The following is a 17,102-nucleotide window of genomic DNA, read 5'->3' as shown; positions in this document are numbered from 1 at the left end:
TTTTTATAAACTGAATTCAATAGAGTGAAATGTTTGGTCTTATAGTGAGATTTGTATGTTAAGGATCTGTCAGTGGGAAAACATTTTCTATTCCAAATCCTAAGGAGAGACGCATTGCATTGTTCCATCTGATTTTGGATAATGGAGTAAATAAAATTTTAGGGGAAGAGGTGCTTCTGGGAAACACCATCTGGGGTCAGGTTAGAAACAGCAATTTAAGGAAGGATCATCACCACTGAGCCTCACAAGAAACACTGGGGCTAGTTATCAGGTTTCTTCTTTTTTTAATATTTATTTATTTTTTGTACCTTTAGTTGTGCTTGGCTTTTTGTTTGTTTGTTTGTTTGTTTGCCTCCAGGGTTATTGCCAGTGTTCGGTGCCTGTACCACAAATCACTGCTCCTGGAGGCCATTTTTTCCCCTTTTGTTGCCCTTGTTGTTATATCATTGTTGTGGTTATTATTGTTGTTGTCGCTGTCATTGGATAGGACAGAGAGAAATCAAGAGAGGAGTGGGAGACAGAGGGAGAGAGAAAGATAGACACCTGCAGACCTGCTTCACCATCAGTGAAGCGACTCCCCTGCAGGTGGGGAGCCGGGGGCTTGAACAGGGATCCTTATGCTGGTGGTTATCAGGTTTCTAAGGAAAGAGTCAGCAACAGAGGAAAGGCACGGGCTATCAGAAGCTCCTCGGGTAAGGCACGTGGCTTGAGCACGTGCTTTGATGGAGAGCGCTGCTGGGCCCCTATCTTTCCCATCTTCTGGAAGGTTAACTGCACAAAGGTGGGAACGTAGGGGTCATGCTGTGCTGGAACCCAGACCCTGATGACCCCGATTCAGCCTTCCGAAGCAAAAATATAAGTGGGGGGAAACCGAGAGCTGCCCCTGATGATCTGGAACTTGAAAGGGTTCCACACAGAAGCTTGAACTTGATGTGAATATCCACTGAAATTTCCCAGACATAGGTTTGCTCCTTGGCCTCACCGTAAGTCAGAGCTGAGCAGTGTTCTGGTCTCTATGTATCTTTCCCCATTTCTGTCATTTAAAAATAAATAAGTAAAGGGAGTCGGGCTGTAGCGCAGCGGGTTATGTGCAGGTGGTGCAAAGCAGAAGGACCCGCATAAGGATCCCGGTTCGAACCTGGCTCCCCACCTGCAGGGGAGTCGCTTCACAGGCGGTGAAGCAGGTCTGCAGGTGTCTGTCTTTCTCTCCTCCTCTCTGTCTTCCCCTCCTCTCTCCATTTTCTCTCTGTCCTATCCAACAACGACAACAACAATAATAACTACAACAATAAAACAACAAGGGCAACAAAAGGGAATAAATAAATAAATAAATAAATAAAATATGGAGTCGGGTGGTAACACAGCGGGTTAAGCGTATGTGGTAGAAAATGCAAGGACTGGCATAAGTATCCCTGTTCGAGCCCCCAGCTCCCCACCTGCAGAGGAGTCGCTTCACAGGTGGTGAAGCAGGTCTGCAGGTGTCTGTCTTTCTCTCCCCCTCTCTGTCTCCTCTTCCTCTCTCCATTTCTTTCTGTCCTATCCAACAACGACGCCATCAACAATAATAACTACTACAACAATAAAAACAACAAGGGCAACAAAAAGGAAATAAATAAATAAATGTTGAAAAACAAGAAAGAAATCACTTACACAGTCCTGACAAATTCATCAGCAACCAGAGCCATGCCAAGTCCTACACTTGCAGATCACAGTGTGGGGGGACAGTGTCGAGGGGGGCAGGCAGCGGTGCACCTGGTAGAGTGACACCTTACAATCAATATGTAAGGACCCAGTTTCAAGCCTCCAGTCCCCACGTACAGGGGCAAGCTTACAGTGAAGCAGTGCTGCAGGTGTCTCCTTCTCGTCCTCTCAACCTCCCCTCCCCTCTCAGTTTCTGCTTGTCTCTACCCAGTAAAAAGTGTTGTTGAAGGCATTTAAACTAGGGATTCTGGCTTGCGAGTGTAGGGACAAAGACCCTCAGCTGTGGGGATTTGGTCCCGGGGAAGCGGTCAACGTGGAGGGCAGGTGTACCTGCAGCCTGTTTTTATTAGATCCTGATGGCTTCTGGGTGGAAACCCTCCCAAGTGCTGCAAATTTAGGTCAGGTCTTTAAATTCAAAGTGTCCTGGAGAGGAGAAAGGAGACTAAACATGGACTCTTGTAATTTGATGAGTCAGTTTCCTACAGTGCCATTGTTGAGAATCTTTTCCTTTCTGGATGGACACAGCTTAATAAAGGCTTCCCAAGTGAACAAGGTAAAGGCCTCCCATCCTCTGCTGCTCTACTGACCAGCCCTCCCTGCCTCCTCTTAGTCCTTGTAGTCTTTACGCCCCCTTCACCTCTCTCTGTCAGCGTGGGGGTCTTGGCTACCCCACTTGAACATCAACCTGTCCTTCCTTGCTCAAGTCTCTCCATTCAGTTCTGATTGTCCTGTATACCTGGGCCTTCTTCACTCCTCTTGACCAAGTTGACACCAATTTGCAGAATAGGACTGGGATACATAGAGCGTTTGGGGCTTAGCTTCCTTTACTCTGAGGGTCTCATAACTTTTTAAAATATTTTATTTCATATGAGGTTGAGTTTTGCATAAGAGAAAGAAACAAGAGCACACAAGGTGCCAGGAAGCAAACCAAGAGCCTCAGCCAAGCAAGCCCTGAGTTCCACTGGTTGAACTACTTCCAGAGTTCTGTTCATTGAAATGAAGTCGCTAAATGCAGCAGCCACTCTGATTCAACGGGCCCCGAGGGTCTCCCTTCACACCCTGTGGTATCCATGCACCTTTCTTCCTGTATATTATTGGGGTGAGCTTGTAGAAGCAGTGATGGACTTTTGCTGTTTGCAAGGTTCTAGTCTCCCTAAACTGAGAGGACTTGGAGAGTTGAGGAGGTGGCTGGTTAACTGTATGAGCCTTGCTTCCAAGGCAGAGGAGCCGAGGAGGAACCACCGTGTGGATACTTACCTCTCCCTGTCTCTCCCTTAGCACTGGAATAAGGTTGCAGAGACAGATTCTCTGTGGAGGTGAGCGAGGGGAGGGGAGGGGAGGGGAGGGGAGGGGAGGGGAGGGTGGGAAACAGGTGTCCCTCATGGGAGGGAAGGCAGTCTGTCTGACTGCTATCTGGGCCCCTGCACAAGCATGTTGTGGGAAGCACAGAGAAGGGCTCATGGGGTGTCTGTGCTGCAGAGGAAGTCGACTGGCTCCAGTAGCTTGATGAAATTGCGACTTTGTTTCCAGAGACCTGTGTCTGAAGAAAGGGAGTTTCTGCCACTTCTCATTCCAGTGTCAGGTTACAATTAAGTGGAAGCAGCTTTATTTCAAGCAAATGATACAAAAATTTCGGATGTTCTCGGCACAGTCAGAGGACTTTAACTGCAAGATCACAACTGAGGACTTGGGTATGAGACAAGGTTCCCTAAACACGTGAAACACCTATCTTCTTTTCTGCCTGCGTTCTCATTTGAAAGAGAATTAGAAACAATGAGCGTGGGTTGCTATCATGCTCTTACTAGTTATCTTACTATCTCTCTGGTGTCCTGCTTCTGCTACATGGAAAAAACAGACCCTGTTACTCCTTTTCCCCAGGGACCTCTCACTTCATCTAAAATCAAACTTATAAAAAAGGTAGGGGGCTGGGCGGTAGCACAGCGGGTTAAGTGCATATGGTACAAAGCACAAAGGACGGGCGTAAGGATCCCAGTTCGAGCCCCTGGCTCCCCACCTGCAGGGGGGTTGCTTCACAGGTGGTGAAGCAGGTTTGCAGGTATCTCTTTTTCTCCCCCTCTGTCTTCCCCTCCTTTCTTGATTTCTCTCTGTCCTATCCAGCAACAGTGACAGCAATAACAATGATAAACAACAAGGGCAACAAAAGGAAAAAACTAGCCTCTAGGAGCTGTGGATTCATAGTACAGGCACTGAGCCCCAGCGATAACCCTGGAGGCAAAAAAAAAAAAGTTTTAAATAAAGAAATATTTTAATATATAGAGTGTCCACCACTCACTTTACTTGTGGTAACTATCATTTTACTAGAGGGTTAATGATAACTCTTTTTATATTTATTTATTCCCTTCTGTTGCCCTGGTTGTTTTATTGTCATCATTGTTGGATAGGACAGGGAGAAATGGAGAGAGATGGGGGAAGACAGAGAGGGGGAGAGAAAGACAAACACCTGCAGACCTGCTTCACCGCCTGTGAAGCGACTCTCCTGCAGGTGGGGAGCCAGGGCTCGAACCGGGATCCTTACTTTGGTCCTTGCGCTTTGCGCCACCTGTTCTTAACCTGCTGCACTACAGCCCGACTCCCTATGATAACTTTTTTAAAAAAGTTATGATTCTCTGATGGGGAGACTTATACATATACATACACATACACACACACACACACACACACACATATTTTTTTAACCAGAGCACTGCTCAGCTCTGGTTTATGCTAGTGTAGGGAATTGAACCTGGGACTTTGGAGCCTGATGGGTGAGATAACCATTATACTATCTTCATTGCTCAATGGAGATATATTTTTTTTATCCTCACTGTATATCTATGGACAACTGAGATCAGATAGGAAAAACAAGTTGACCATTATTTTCCAAATGATCACTTAGCAATGGGAACTCATGTTTAGATAACTCTGAAGCCCAATTACTACTCTCTCTTTTTTTAATTTCTTTTTTAATTACTACTCTCTTATACAAACTCTTAAGAGAGTGCAAGAGAATTTAGAATTTCCCAGACTTCTCTCTGTTCCTCTGGACGATCTCTGAAATATCTGGTGGCCAAATATTGTCTGTTTCCTTCTAGGAAACATATTGTGTATGACTTACCTCGCAGGAAGTGACCAGACAATGGATGGAGAAGAGAAGTCGATAGTCTTTGTAGCGTCTACCTATGCACGGCCTACAAAGTATGTATTGACTGCCTGGGATGTGCAGAAGGTGAGTCTGACCAGCTAAGAGCTCAAGTGATGCTTTACTGGTGTCCATACTCTGAGTGCTTGTGAAAACATTACTGCGGGGAAGTGCAAAAGGGGATGATGCTTGGGCTTGGTAACAGAAATAGTTTCAAATTAGCAGTGCCCCCTGCAGGTGGCGGCCAGTGGCTTCGAATCAGCTCTTCTAATTGATGGTTTGTGACTTTTTCATTCAGACTATGTAGACACGGAAAGCTCCCATCCTGATGGGTTTCCACATATCAATCTGTGCAAGGACTTGCTTTATTTTATTAGATGTTACTGTTTTTTTTTTAAATCCCAAATTACTGAAAATATTTTTATGTTGACATTAAACAAAATTTGCAAATGAAATATAACACATACACAAAGGGCAGATTTTCTATTGAGTAGTATGGGATGACTTTGTGAAATAAACAATCTTTTGGTGTTACACTTCTTGATTACTTATTCCATTGCTACTCTGTCTACTACTGGCATTTGCTATGGTAACTTTCTCAGAAAGTGATCTCTGAGATTACCTTCAAGATGAACAGAAGTTGTCTAATACAATAGAATTGGCGCACGCAGGGCAAAAAGCACTGGATAAGGACTTGGAGAAGTCAAAAGTGGACCTTAGATCATCTGACTTGATTTGATTGGCTTTCCCTGTTTGGATTTCTTGCCGCCCTCATAAAAATTAGATAATGATCCCATAATATAAGGTCTTAGGAATCTGATGAGTACCGTCTTATGAGGTAATAAGGGAAGTGATTTGTCTAAAGGCTTTCACCTTAAATGTACACACTGTCACATATCACTGTATCACAGCAACACGGGAGAAAGGAACTAGGATATTTTCTAGATCCCTTGCTCTGTAGAACACAGTCACTATGCTGCTGAAGACATTCAGACAGCCCCTAGGCAGGTCCCTGTGGCAAAGAACTTAGTTTTTCTGCTCCTTTGTGAGAATGTGAGTGAGCCATTTTGGAAGTGAATTTTCCAACCCCAGGCAAGACTTCAGATGACCGCCATCAGTGAAAGATACTGTCAGCAGCACTCAGACCGCCCTCCTCTAGACGGTTAGCCAGCAGGAAGAAGCAGTGTGAGAAAGTATCTCCTGCTTTAGGCTCCTGTATAAGTAACTGTGCGAAAATATATGACAAGTGTATCTTATAGTACCTGGAAATTAAATGTGCCCTAACAAAAGGCTAGAAATGCGGCAGTGCTCTTACAATTACAGAGTGCCTGGTCCTGTTGTTGAGATCAATCTCTGAAACACTCTCTCATGCTTTCTGACAAAGGATTTTTCAGCCACGTCTACCTATATTACCCTAGATTAATCTTGCTTCGCCCTCATTTCTTTTTAAATTTCATTTTATTTTTAAATTTTTTTTTGGACAGAAGAATAGAGAAACTGAGGGGGGGAGATAGATAGACAGACAGACAGACAGATGGGCCAGGTGATGGTGCACCTGGTAGTGTGCACCTTACAATGCACAAGGAACTGGGTTTGAGCCCCTGGTCCCCACCTGCAGGAAGGAAGCTTTGTGAATGGTGAAGCAGGGCTGCAAGTGTCTCTCTGTCTCTCTTCCTCTCTATCTTCCCCTCCCCTCTCCGTTTCTGACTATCTCTATCCAATAAATACGGGTAATAAAAAATTGTTTTTAAAAAGATAGACAGTACCTGCAGTACTTCCTTGCCTCTCATGAAGCTTCCCTCCTGCAGGTGGGGACCAAGGGCTTGAACCCCAGTCCTTGAGCATTCTAACACATGCACTCAGCCAGGTGCACCAGCACCCAGCTCCTTGGTCCTCATTTTTTAAAAATTTCTTTATTGGGGAATTAATGTCTTACATTCGACATGCAAATACAATCGTTTATACATGCATAACATTTCCCAGCTTTCCACGTAACAATACAACCCCACTAGGTCCTCTGTCACCCTTCTTGGTTGGTCCTCATTTCTTACATTTCAGTATCATTTACCATCTAGAAAGACTGGGTAATTTCAAAACCAGCAACAACTAATTCCTCTTCCTTCTTCTCTTTCACTTCTTCCTCTTCTCCACCTCCCTCCTTCTCTCACTCCTTCTTCCCCTCCCCCTCCCGCTCCCCCTCCTTTTCCTCTTCTAATGTTCACTGTAACTTCTTCTCTTGCTTTTGACTATAAATGTTACTAAATCAGCATCTGGCTGGGATTCCCTTTAGCCAAGCCCTGGATGACAGTGCTAAGCTTCCTGCCACTGCACAGCACTGCTCTCCTTTCCTCTCCTCCAGTGTACAGGAGGAGTATGAGGGTGCTTGAGAAGCCCTCCTGTGAGGTAGGTCTGCAGTAAAGTGCCAGGGACTTCTCACAGTAGCCAAAACCAACTTAGCAGGCATAGGAGTGCACCATCTTAAAAATGGGACTTGCCTTCAACCTTACAAGAGACTGAGCCAAGCTGCGACTGAATTGCTAACAGAAACTCAGATAACAAAAGTTGAAATGATTGATTGCATAGCAATAGATAAAGCTTCCCGAGCAAGTTGCTCAAGAATTCAACATCTGAGAAGAGGAACTAACTAGGAAATAGAGCAAAGCACGTGTTTGAGAAGGCTTAAACAGAGTTGTGTTGACCTTTTTGTGATTATAACACTTTACATTTGTTTCTGTCCTTTTCTCTTTATACACTTCAAATTTTCCTGGATATTAAAAGTCTAGAAGTGAAACTATTTCTTCTTGTTTGCAGTGTACAAAATTGATGATGGAATAACAGTGATCAACATAATTGATACCCTTTGAAGACCTACGTATATACTAAGCAGAATTCTAAATGTGTCTCTTGCATCTTTCTAAAATATTTTATTTACTTACAATTTATTGGCTAGAGACAGAAATGGAGAGAGAGAGAGAGATTTGCGGCACTGCTTCACTGCCTGTGAAGCTTCCCTCCTGTAGGCACTTGATCCTGGGTCCTCATGCATCAGCCAGGGGTGCCACTGCCCGGCCCCTCTGAATAGATTTCACGTGTTGTGAAATGCAGTTCAACAGCCCCAAAGGAAGCCGCGATGGTAAGGAGCTTGCTGAAAGTGAATGTTAGGAAGACGCAAAACTAACCTGAGTGCCGCCAGTCTGTTCTTTCGCCCATCATGTGGTGAATGTGCTGATATATTGAAATATCGCAATCCCTCACGATATTGTTCATGTTCATTACCTCTAGTTAACTGAATGTGTAGGAGAACTTTCTTACTCGTTGCCCAAAAGCAAGAAGTTCACATAGGAGAGTGAAGTCACAGTTGGGGTGAAGAGTTCCTTGTGCTGTTCTCTTCTAGGGCATTAAGATCTGGTCAAGCCCAGCCCAAACCAGTGGGATTTCTGTGCTCACAACCCTGCCTCAGTGGCATTATGCACTGACTGCTTCTAAGGACAAGTTTGTCAAAGTGTGGGATTGTTTCCATAGTGACGCTCTGGCTAGTCTCCAAATGCCTCAGGCCTGTTTTTCTTTGCAACCTTGTATCACCAGGCATGGTTCATTCCTGATGGTAAGTCAGCCCTGTGTCTGGAGGGGGCCAAATTGTCTGTGTCTTGACAGGCGCCAAAGCCTTCCCGCTACCACATCACCAGCTGCCTTTCTGAACTCATCCTGTCCACATACCTTGAGAGTCACGACACACCAATTAATTTTAACCATAGAAACCTCCATGTCACCATAGCCTGTGCTTTACCTCAAGTATATTCCCATAGGTTTTTAAACACATTTCCTGAGGAACCAGTGAGGTAGTTGGCTGGCAAAGTGCCTGCCATGCTATGTGTATTGCCCAGCTTAGGTCTCAGAAGGCCGCATATTAAGACACCGAGGGGAAGCTGGGTTATGCAATGTTTCTCCCTCCCTTTCTGTCTATCAGAGATGTCAGCCAGGGTGGTGAGATCATGTGCACAAGACCCTGCAACACACACTCTCCCCCTCCCTCCTTCACTCCCCCCCTCAGTTATTCAACATCTATCTTTTCTTGCAAGTATATTTTATTGTTTTGTTTTGCCTCCAGGCTTACGGCTGGGGCTCGGTTCCTGTATTAGGAATCCACTGCTCCTGGAGGCCATTTTTCCCCTATGTTGCCCTTGTTTATCATTGTTGTTGTTATTGTTGTCATTGTTGGGTAGGACAGAGAGAAATGGAGAGAGGAGAGGGAGACAGAGACACCTCTAGACCTGTTTCACCGCTTGTGAAGCGACTCCCCTGTAGGTGGGGAACCGGGGACCTCGAACCGAGATTCTTATGCCGGTCCTTGCGCTTTGTGCCACCTGCGCTTAAGCCACTGCGCTGCGATGCTGCCCGGCCCCCGGGATGTTTTACTGTTCAGCAAGTGAATGGAGTCGGGACTGTGGGAGGAGGGGACGGGTCTGGCATGACAATAAAGAGAACTGTGTTGATAGCTAGTGAGTAAGTGTGTTTGCGAAGAATGAGGCGTAGCAAGCTTTATCCCTTGGGGTCACCCCAGCAGCCTGTGAGGCAGGCTGGGCAGAGGCTTTAATGTTCATTGTGAGAGTGAAAAAGTGGCGGCCCACCTCCCTGCTGGCTGCGCTGCCGGCTGTGTGTTTCAGGCTCGGCGTCTCTTCTCATTGACTTGCTGCTGTTGTGGTTTCAGGTGGGTGACGGTGTTGGTGACGTCCACACACTGACGCTGCCTGAACTACACAGAGTCTTTCAAGTTAATGCATTTAACTATAGCGTTGATATGCTATGCTTCTCTCCTGACAAGACGTGGATCATTGCCTGTGGGAGACATCAGACTATCTCGCCGACGGTAGGTGCTGCTCTGCGTGTTCTGACTTTGGGACAAGAGCAGGTCAAGCATCAGAAAGTCGAGTCAGAAAACACTGCAGAAGCGGGGGAGATAGCATAATGGGTCTGCGAAGAGACTTTTATCCCTGAGGCTCCAAAATTCAGGTTCAATCTTCTGTACCACCCTAAGCTTGAGCTGAGGAGTGCTCTGGTTTAAAAAATAATAATAATAAAAGGAGGGGAGTTGGGCGGTAGCGCAGCGGGTTAAGCGCAGGTGGCACAAAGTGCAAAGACCCGCTTAAGGATCCCGGTTCGAGCCCCCGGCTCCCCACCTGCAGGGGAGTCACCTCATAAGTGGTGAAGTAGGTCTGCAGGTGTCTGTCTTTCTCTTCCCCTCTCTGTCTTCCCTGCCTCTCCCCATTTCTCCCTGTCCTATCCAACAACAACAACATCAATAACAACAATAAATAAAACAATAAAAAAACAAGGGCAACAGAAAGGGAAAAATAAATATTTAAAGAAAGGATCACGGTTTGAGCCCCCGGCTCCCCACCTGCAGGGGAATCCCTTCACAGGCGGTGAAGCAGGTCTGCAGGTGTCTGCCTTCCTTTCCCCCCTCTCTGTCTTCCCCTCCTCTCTCCATTTCTCTCTGTCCTATCCAGCAACACCATCATCAGTGGCAACAATAAGGATAATGACAACAACAAGGGCAACAACAACAACAAAAAGGCAGAAAATGCCCTCAGGGAGCAGTGAATTCTCGGTGTAGTCACCAAGCCCCAGCCATAACCCTGGAGGCAAAAAAAAAAAAAAAAAATCCAGCGATTAAGAAAACAGTGGAGAAACTAAAGAGTTTAGTGAGACTCTCAGCACTCCTTTCCAGAACTGGAATTCACTCGTATAGCCAGAAAGCAATGCAACTTGAAACTATTTTATTCAGTAAAAAATAGAGAAATTTTTCCCAAAAAAGTCTACATCAGTGAGAGAGATGGTGAGACATCAAGAATTGAGGATAAGAGGCTGGGTGTGGAGCATCTGGCTGAGTGCGCACAATACCACATGCAAATGCACGCGCTCAGCCCCATCCCCATCCCCACCCCACCTGCAGAGGGGGGGAGACTTCTTGAGAGGTGGAGTAGTACTGCTCTTTCTCACTCCCTCTCCTCTCCATTTTCCTATCCTGTCAAATAGGAAGGAAAGAAAGGAAGGGAGGAAAGGAGAAAGGGGCTTGTTGCAGTCTTGTCCCTTTTTTTTCTTCTTACTCTACTTTCATCTTCCTCGTCTGGGAAGTGCAAAGATGAAGCAGGTATGTTCACACATACCTCTGTGAAAGTCTCCGGCCTTTGAGGAAGCCACTTACACACGGCCCATGTGGACAGAGCACCAGAGAGCAGTGAGCTAAGAGGCAACGAATACACAGCAGTCCCTGACTAGTTCTCCACGAAGGGGAGTCTACTCACCCAGCCACGACTTGATGGGGGCAGAGTGACTTTGCTACCCCCTGACATGCCAGAAGGGTTTAGGGGATTCTGCTCGATATGTGATCATAGCAGACAAGAGAGGAAGCTGATGAGTTCATGGCATATTTGAGTGGCGTAGTAACTGTCTGAGGCTTCCTGAAATTTAGAAAGTTTTGTCTGCAAGATGAGAATTTGTAGTGAACTTCTCTAAAGTGACTCCTATAGTCAGGTGCTGAATTTCCCTCTTCACCTGAAGACGTGTGTGATACTCTCGTCACAGGTATTTTTCTCAGAGACTTTACTGAAACCAGAAGACAATGCAGCACCTCTGTCTGTCACTCTCCGGTTTTCACCATGTATTGCGGCCCACTGGGCCCCAAGGAAGCCCAACAGAATTGTGCTGATGGTCCGAAAATACTCTTCAAAAGCAGTAGGATTTGTCACTTTGGATCTGACAATTAAGATGACTGGGAACAGAAGAGTCATCCAAGGTAGGCTATACCACATTGAAACACTTGTTTGGGGTAGGAGAGACAGGATAATGGTTATGCCAGAGACTTCCATGCCTGAGGCACCAAAGGTCCCCAGTTCAATCCTCTGCACCACCATAAATAAGCCAGAGCTGTGCAGAGCTCTAGAAAACACAAAATGAAGCAAAAAAAAAACCACTTGTTTCTCCTCAATATGCATTCATTTCAAGCTCCAAAAATGTATGCAAATAGGAGCTGGGTGGTGGTGCACCTGGTTGAGTGCACATTACAATGCACAAGGACCCGGGTTCGATCCCTGGTCCTCACCTGCAAGGAGAAAGTTTTGTGAGTAGTGAAGCAGTGCTACAGGTATCTCAGCTGTCTCTCCCCCTCTTTACTCCCACCCTCTCGAATTCTGCCTGTTTCTATCTAATAAAAATAAAAAATAATAGAATAAAATTTTCATGCAAATTAGTCAATCTGTAATGGAGGCAGAGGACTTCTTGGAGCTAACCTATGTATTATTATTATTATTATTTTGATATAGACAGAAATTGAGGGGAAAAGGGGACATAGAGGGAAAGAGACAGACCTGCAGCACGGTTTCACTGTTACCCCACCCCTACCTGCAGGTGGGGACCAGGGCCTTGAGCACTGGAATGTGTGTGCTTAACCCAATACACCACCACTCAGCCCTCTAACCTATGCCCTCTGACATAGGTTTCTTTAAGATTTTTTTATTATTTTTTTTATTGTTGTTGTTGGTAGTTTTTTTGTTTGTTTGTTTTGTTTTTTGTTTTACCAGAGCACTGTTCAGCTCTGGTTTATGGTACTGCAGGGGAATTGAGCCTGGGACTTTGGAGCCTCAGGCATGAGCGTCTCTTTGCATAACCATTATGCTATCTAACCTCCACCTTTTTTTCTTTTTTTTTTTTACCTTTTTATTATCTTTATTTGCTAGATAGACAACCAGAAATTGAGAGGAAGGGGAGACAGAGAGGGAGAGAGAGAGACACCTGCAGCACTACTTCACCACTTTCAAAGCTTTCCCCCTGCAGGTGGGGGCTGGGGGCTTGAACCTGGGTCTTTGTGCCCTGTAACTTGTGCACTCAACCAGGTATGCTACCACCTGGCCCCAAGATTTTTTTTTTCTTTAAGATTATTTTGTAGGCCAGAGAGAGAACTCACCAGGTGGGACATGTGCCTTGCCATGGGAGCAGCCCGGGCTCAAGCTTTGTTACCACAGGAGAGGTGTCACAGCACTGGAGGAAGCTCTGTTACAGTAGTGTGTCACCTCTCTCTTCTCTCTCTGAATGAAAAAACAGTCTAGAGTCACGAAATTACACATGCCCAGGGTCCCAGCTCTGGACACACACACACACACAGCTTGATGAAGAAGAAATCCATGAAGTTAGTTCTTGATCTTGGAACAAATGTTTCTGACCTCTACTTTCTTGGGAAGACCTGTGTAGATACCCATCATGCTTTAGTGCATGGAGTCCCTGACCTCGACCCCCTCCTCCCTCAGTGCCTGACATGTTTTTGTCTGTTTACTGGTCTAGGCTACAGTTTTCTTCACTGAACTGAAGTCACACACAAACAGAAAAAAACTTTTTTTTTCAATCCAGTATAAAAATGTTATTGTGGGGGAGTCGGGCGATAGCGCAGCGGGTTAAGCGCATGTGGCATGAAACGAAAGGACCAGAGGAAGGATTCTGGTTCAAGCCCCCGGCTCCCCACCTGCAGGGGAGTCGCTTCACAGGCGGTGAAGCAGGTCTGCAGGCGTCTGTCTGTCTCTCCCCCTCTCTGTCTTCCCCTCCTCTCTCCATTTCTCTCTGTCCTATCCAACAACTATGACATAGTAACAATAATAACCATAACAATAAAACAAGGGCAACAAAAGGGAATAAATAAATAGTTTTAAAAATGACATTGTGGGCAGGAGAAATAGCATAATGGTCATGCAAAGAGAGTCTCACCTGAGGCTTTGAAGTGCCAGGTTCAATCCCTTGCAGCACCATAAGCCAGAGCTGAGCAGTGCTCTGGTAAATAAATAAATAAATAAATAAACAAATAAATAAAAGAATAAATGTTGTGCAGAAGGGAATATAAAACCTGCCTGCTTATATGTGTGTGTGTGCTTTGCATGAAAACAGAGACTCAGATTGCCAGTTTCCTGCTGCCGCCTGAGATAAGTGTCCCTTTCTTGATGAGCGTCAGTCTTGAAGATGTGATTATCTTGGAGAGCGGGTCAAACCTGTGCCTCTTCAGTATAGGTGGGGTCCTACTACAGCAATTTAACAACCACCAGCAGGATATGGTCGGACTGTGGACGGTGTGTATTAACTTTTTCTTCCCACTGCTTCTGACTTTGACTTCAATTCTGGGCCACTCACTCCTGGGTGTTCTTTGAAGGATTCTGTTCATGTCATCACCTTATCCTTGGATAACTCTCTGCACTTGTACATGTGGGATGAAAGGAATCATCCTCCTTCCCTCAAGAGCTGCTGCCACCTGAACATCCCACAGGAAGGTGACCAAGAAGTCTGGTAAGCCCTAATTTATGGCTTGTGCTCTCCGTGAAAAAAAAAATTTTTTTTGCTCCTGCATATTCATTTTTTTTATTTCTTTATTGGGGAATTAATGTTTTACATTTGACAGTAAATACAATAGTTTGTACATGCATAACATTCCCCAGTTTCCCATTTAACAATACAACCCCCACTAGGTCCTCTGAATCCTTCTTGGACCTGTATTCTTCCCACCCACTCACCCCAGAGTCTTTTACTTTGGTGCGATACGCCAGTTCCATTTCAGGTTCTACTTGTGTTTTCTTTTCTGATCTTGTTTTTCAACTTCTGCCTGAGAGTGAGATCATCCTATATTCATTCTTTTGTTTCTGACTTATTTCACTTAACATGAATTTTTCAAGGTCCATCCAAGATTGGCTGAAAATGGTGAAGTCACCATTTTTTACAGCTGAGTAGTATTCCACTGTGTATATATACCACAACTTGCTCAGCCACTCATCTGTGGTTGGACACCTGGGTTGTTTCCAGGTTTTGGCTATTACAAATTGTGCTGCCAAGAACATATGTGTACACAGATCTTTTTGGATGGATAGTTGGGTTCCTTAGGATCTATCCCCAGGAGAGGAATTGCAGGGTCATAGGGTAGGTCCATTTCCAGCCTTCTGAGAGTTCTCCAGACTGTTCTCCACAGAGGTTGGACCAATTGACATTCCCACCAGCAGTGCAGGAGGGTTCCTTTGACCCCACACCCTCTCCAGCATTTGCTGCTGTTACCTTTTCTGATGTGTGACATTCTCACAGGAGTGAAGTGGTATCTCATTGTTGTCTTTATCTGCATTTCTCTGACAATCAGAGACTTGGAGCATTTTTCCATGAAAAATTTTAACTTCCACATTAAAAAATGAAGGGAGGGAGGGACCAGGTGGTGGTGCACCTGGTTAAGCGCACACATTATAGCACTCAAGGACCTGGGTTCAAGCCCCAGTCCCCACCTGCAGGGAGAAAGTTTCATGAACAATGAAGTGGGGCTATAGGACTTTCTCTCTTTCCCTTCCTCCGTCCCTCCCTCCCTTTCTGTCCCCTTCCTCTAAATTTCTCTGTCCTATCAAATAAAATAGTTTTTTTTTAAATGAAGGGATAATATATATATTTATATACTTTTTGAAGGGACTGGAAGTATAAATCAGTGATAAGAGTGCATATTTTGCACATAAGACTGTTTTTTACCCCTGGAACAATAAAGTTAAAAAGAATTTTGGGCTATCTGGGAGGTGACGTAGACCGAGGCATGTCAGACCGAGGTACATGAGGTCCTGAGTTCAATCCCTAGCATCACATGTGCTAGAGTGAGCCTCTGGTGTTCTCCTGTGTCTCTCATCTCTCAGTAAAAAAAATTAATCTTTTAAAAATGTTTTAAAATAACCTTTGAGGGTGTATTTTAAGAAACATGTCTCAGAAGAGAGTTGTTCATTCTGTTTCTTGGAATATGCCCTAGCCTTTGTAGTAAATACTACAAAGTTTTTCAAAAAAACTCAATTTATAGTCTCACAAGTAGTATATGAAATCATATTTTTTGCTAGATCTGTACTTTTTTTAAGTTAGTCATTTGGATTTCTTCTTTACTAAGATGCCTTTACATCAACTTTGCTAACTGTTTTTGTGGACGGCTTGCTTTTGTGTAAATTTCTCTTGAGATTTTACAGATCAGTTCTAGAAGTCTTGTCCTTTGTGTACCTCACAAGTATTTTTCTTCAGATTGCCTGTGTTTATTTATTTTGGGCAGTACATAACAAAGTATATATGTCCTTTGAGTTGTCAATACCACAGAAAGAAATCTCTGCAGAGGGTAGATAGCATAATGGTTGTGCAACGATTCTCATGGCTGAGCCTCCAAAGTCCCAGGTTCAGTCTCCTGCACCACCATAAGACAGAGCTAAACAGGGTTCTGGTAACAACAACAACAACAACAAAATCTCTCTGCAGGCACACAGTCCATCATAAAGTACTTCGGTTTCTTAGACCATTAGTTGTGATTACCAAGTACTAGAAACCACCCAGTTGTCCAAATATGAGATCATTTAACGTACTGAGGTATCGTAGCATGGAGCTAGTGCAGTGGTCTGCACATGGGACTTGCATGTCAGAAGTCCCAGGTTTGACCCCTGAGCCCACCGATAGAGCTAAGGGGTACTGTGCTCTGTATCCACAGGGTGGAATATTGTGTTACTGTTACTTGCCAAGTGAAATGGTGAAACCCAGGAAGTGGTTCAGTGCATAAAAAAATATGTTTCAAGAGGTTTTTTTTAAGTAGAATGGGAGAGATTCCTCTGTTCGGAGAATTTATCTCCAATGATTTTGAGGCAAAAGTATTTAAGTAATAGGTAATTGTGGCTATCAGGCTTTCAAAAATCTTGTTATCAAGCATTTGCCTAAACCTTTTGTCCATCTTGATTCAGCTCAGACTTTGACCAGGTTCTAACTTAGCATCATAAACAACGCCATTGCTGCTTCCCTTTTCTCCACTGATATTTTTCTTTCTCCTGTTGGCAGCTTTTACACTGTGAAGTGCGACAATGTGAGCATCGTGTGTGTGGTGTCAGAAGGCAACAGCTGCCGATTGGTGATGTATTGTTTGAAAACATAATTCAGAAATTAATGGGATCAGCCCGGCATTGTCTTCTTCAGTGGAATAAAGAGAATTGTGTTGCAAACGTAGAACTATTATTCAGTGAGGTCAGGGGAGCAGTGCCGGCCACTGTGCAAACACAGCAGGGAGCAGGGTTCTCTCTGCTCTCCAGCAAGAGTCCAGACTCCAGTGGACAACACAAACATGTGATTCCTAGCTATTCAAGGGGGGCTGACTATGGTGAGAGGTGTGAGGTCAGACTGAAGCCTGTTTTAAATGAAGGCATCTGTATTAGTTGTGTTTTTGCCTGTAAGCAACCAAAAAGTAAAT

General features: G+C 44.7%; 1 protein-coding gene across 1 annotated transcript; it reads left to right on the top strand.

The window, feature by feature from the left end:
* Window positions 1-2,149: 2,149 nt before the first annotated feature.
* FBXW12 (F-box and WD repeat domain containing 12) lies at window positions 2,150-16,835 on the top strand. The gene is made up of 9 exons (XM_060204910.1): window positions 2,150-2,254; window positions 2,980-3,017; window positions 3,232-3,392; window positions 4,794-4,927; window positions 9,549-9,707; window positions 11,426-11,636; window positions 13,772-13,950; window positions 14,031-14,164; window positions 16,697-16,835. The coding sequence occupies exons 1-9, from the start codon at window positions 2,150-2,152 to the stop codon at window positions 16,788-16,790; spliced, it is 1,215 nt and encodes a 404-aa protein (XP_060060893.1). The 3' UTR covers window positions 16,791-16,835.
* Window positions 16,836-17,102: the final 267 nt, after the last annotated feature.

This window comes from Erinaceus europaeus, chromosome 12 (genome assembly GCF_950295315.1).
Source record: "Erinaceus europaeus chromosome 12, mEriEur2.1, whole genome shotgun sequence".
In the NCBI taxonomy this organism is placed as follows: Eukaryota; Metazoa; Chordata; class Mammalia; order Eulipotyphla; family Erinaceidae; genus Erinaceus; species Erinaceus europaeus.
Note: the sequence above shows the minus strand (reverse complement) of the source record. Positions and strands in the feature narration are given on the sequence as shown.

Excerpts from the sequence above, each read along its gene's own strand:
- FBXW12 (XM_060204910.1), top strand. The coding sequence starts at position 2,150 with ATGGACTCTTGTAATTTGATGAGTCAGTTTCCTACAGTGCCATTGTTG. Across the intron at positions 2,255-2,979 it reads AGGCTTCCCAAGTGAACAAG|CACTGGAATAAGGTTGCAGA; the intron begins GTAAAGGCCTCC and ends TCTCTCCCTTAG. Across the intron at positions 14,165-16,696 it reads GAAGGTGACCAAGAAGTCTG|CTTTTACACTGTGAAGTGCG; the intron begins GTAAGCCCTAAT and ends TCCTGTTGGCAG.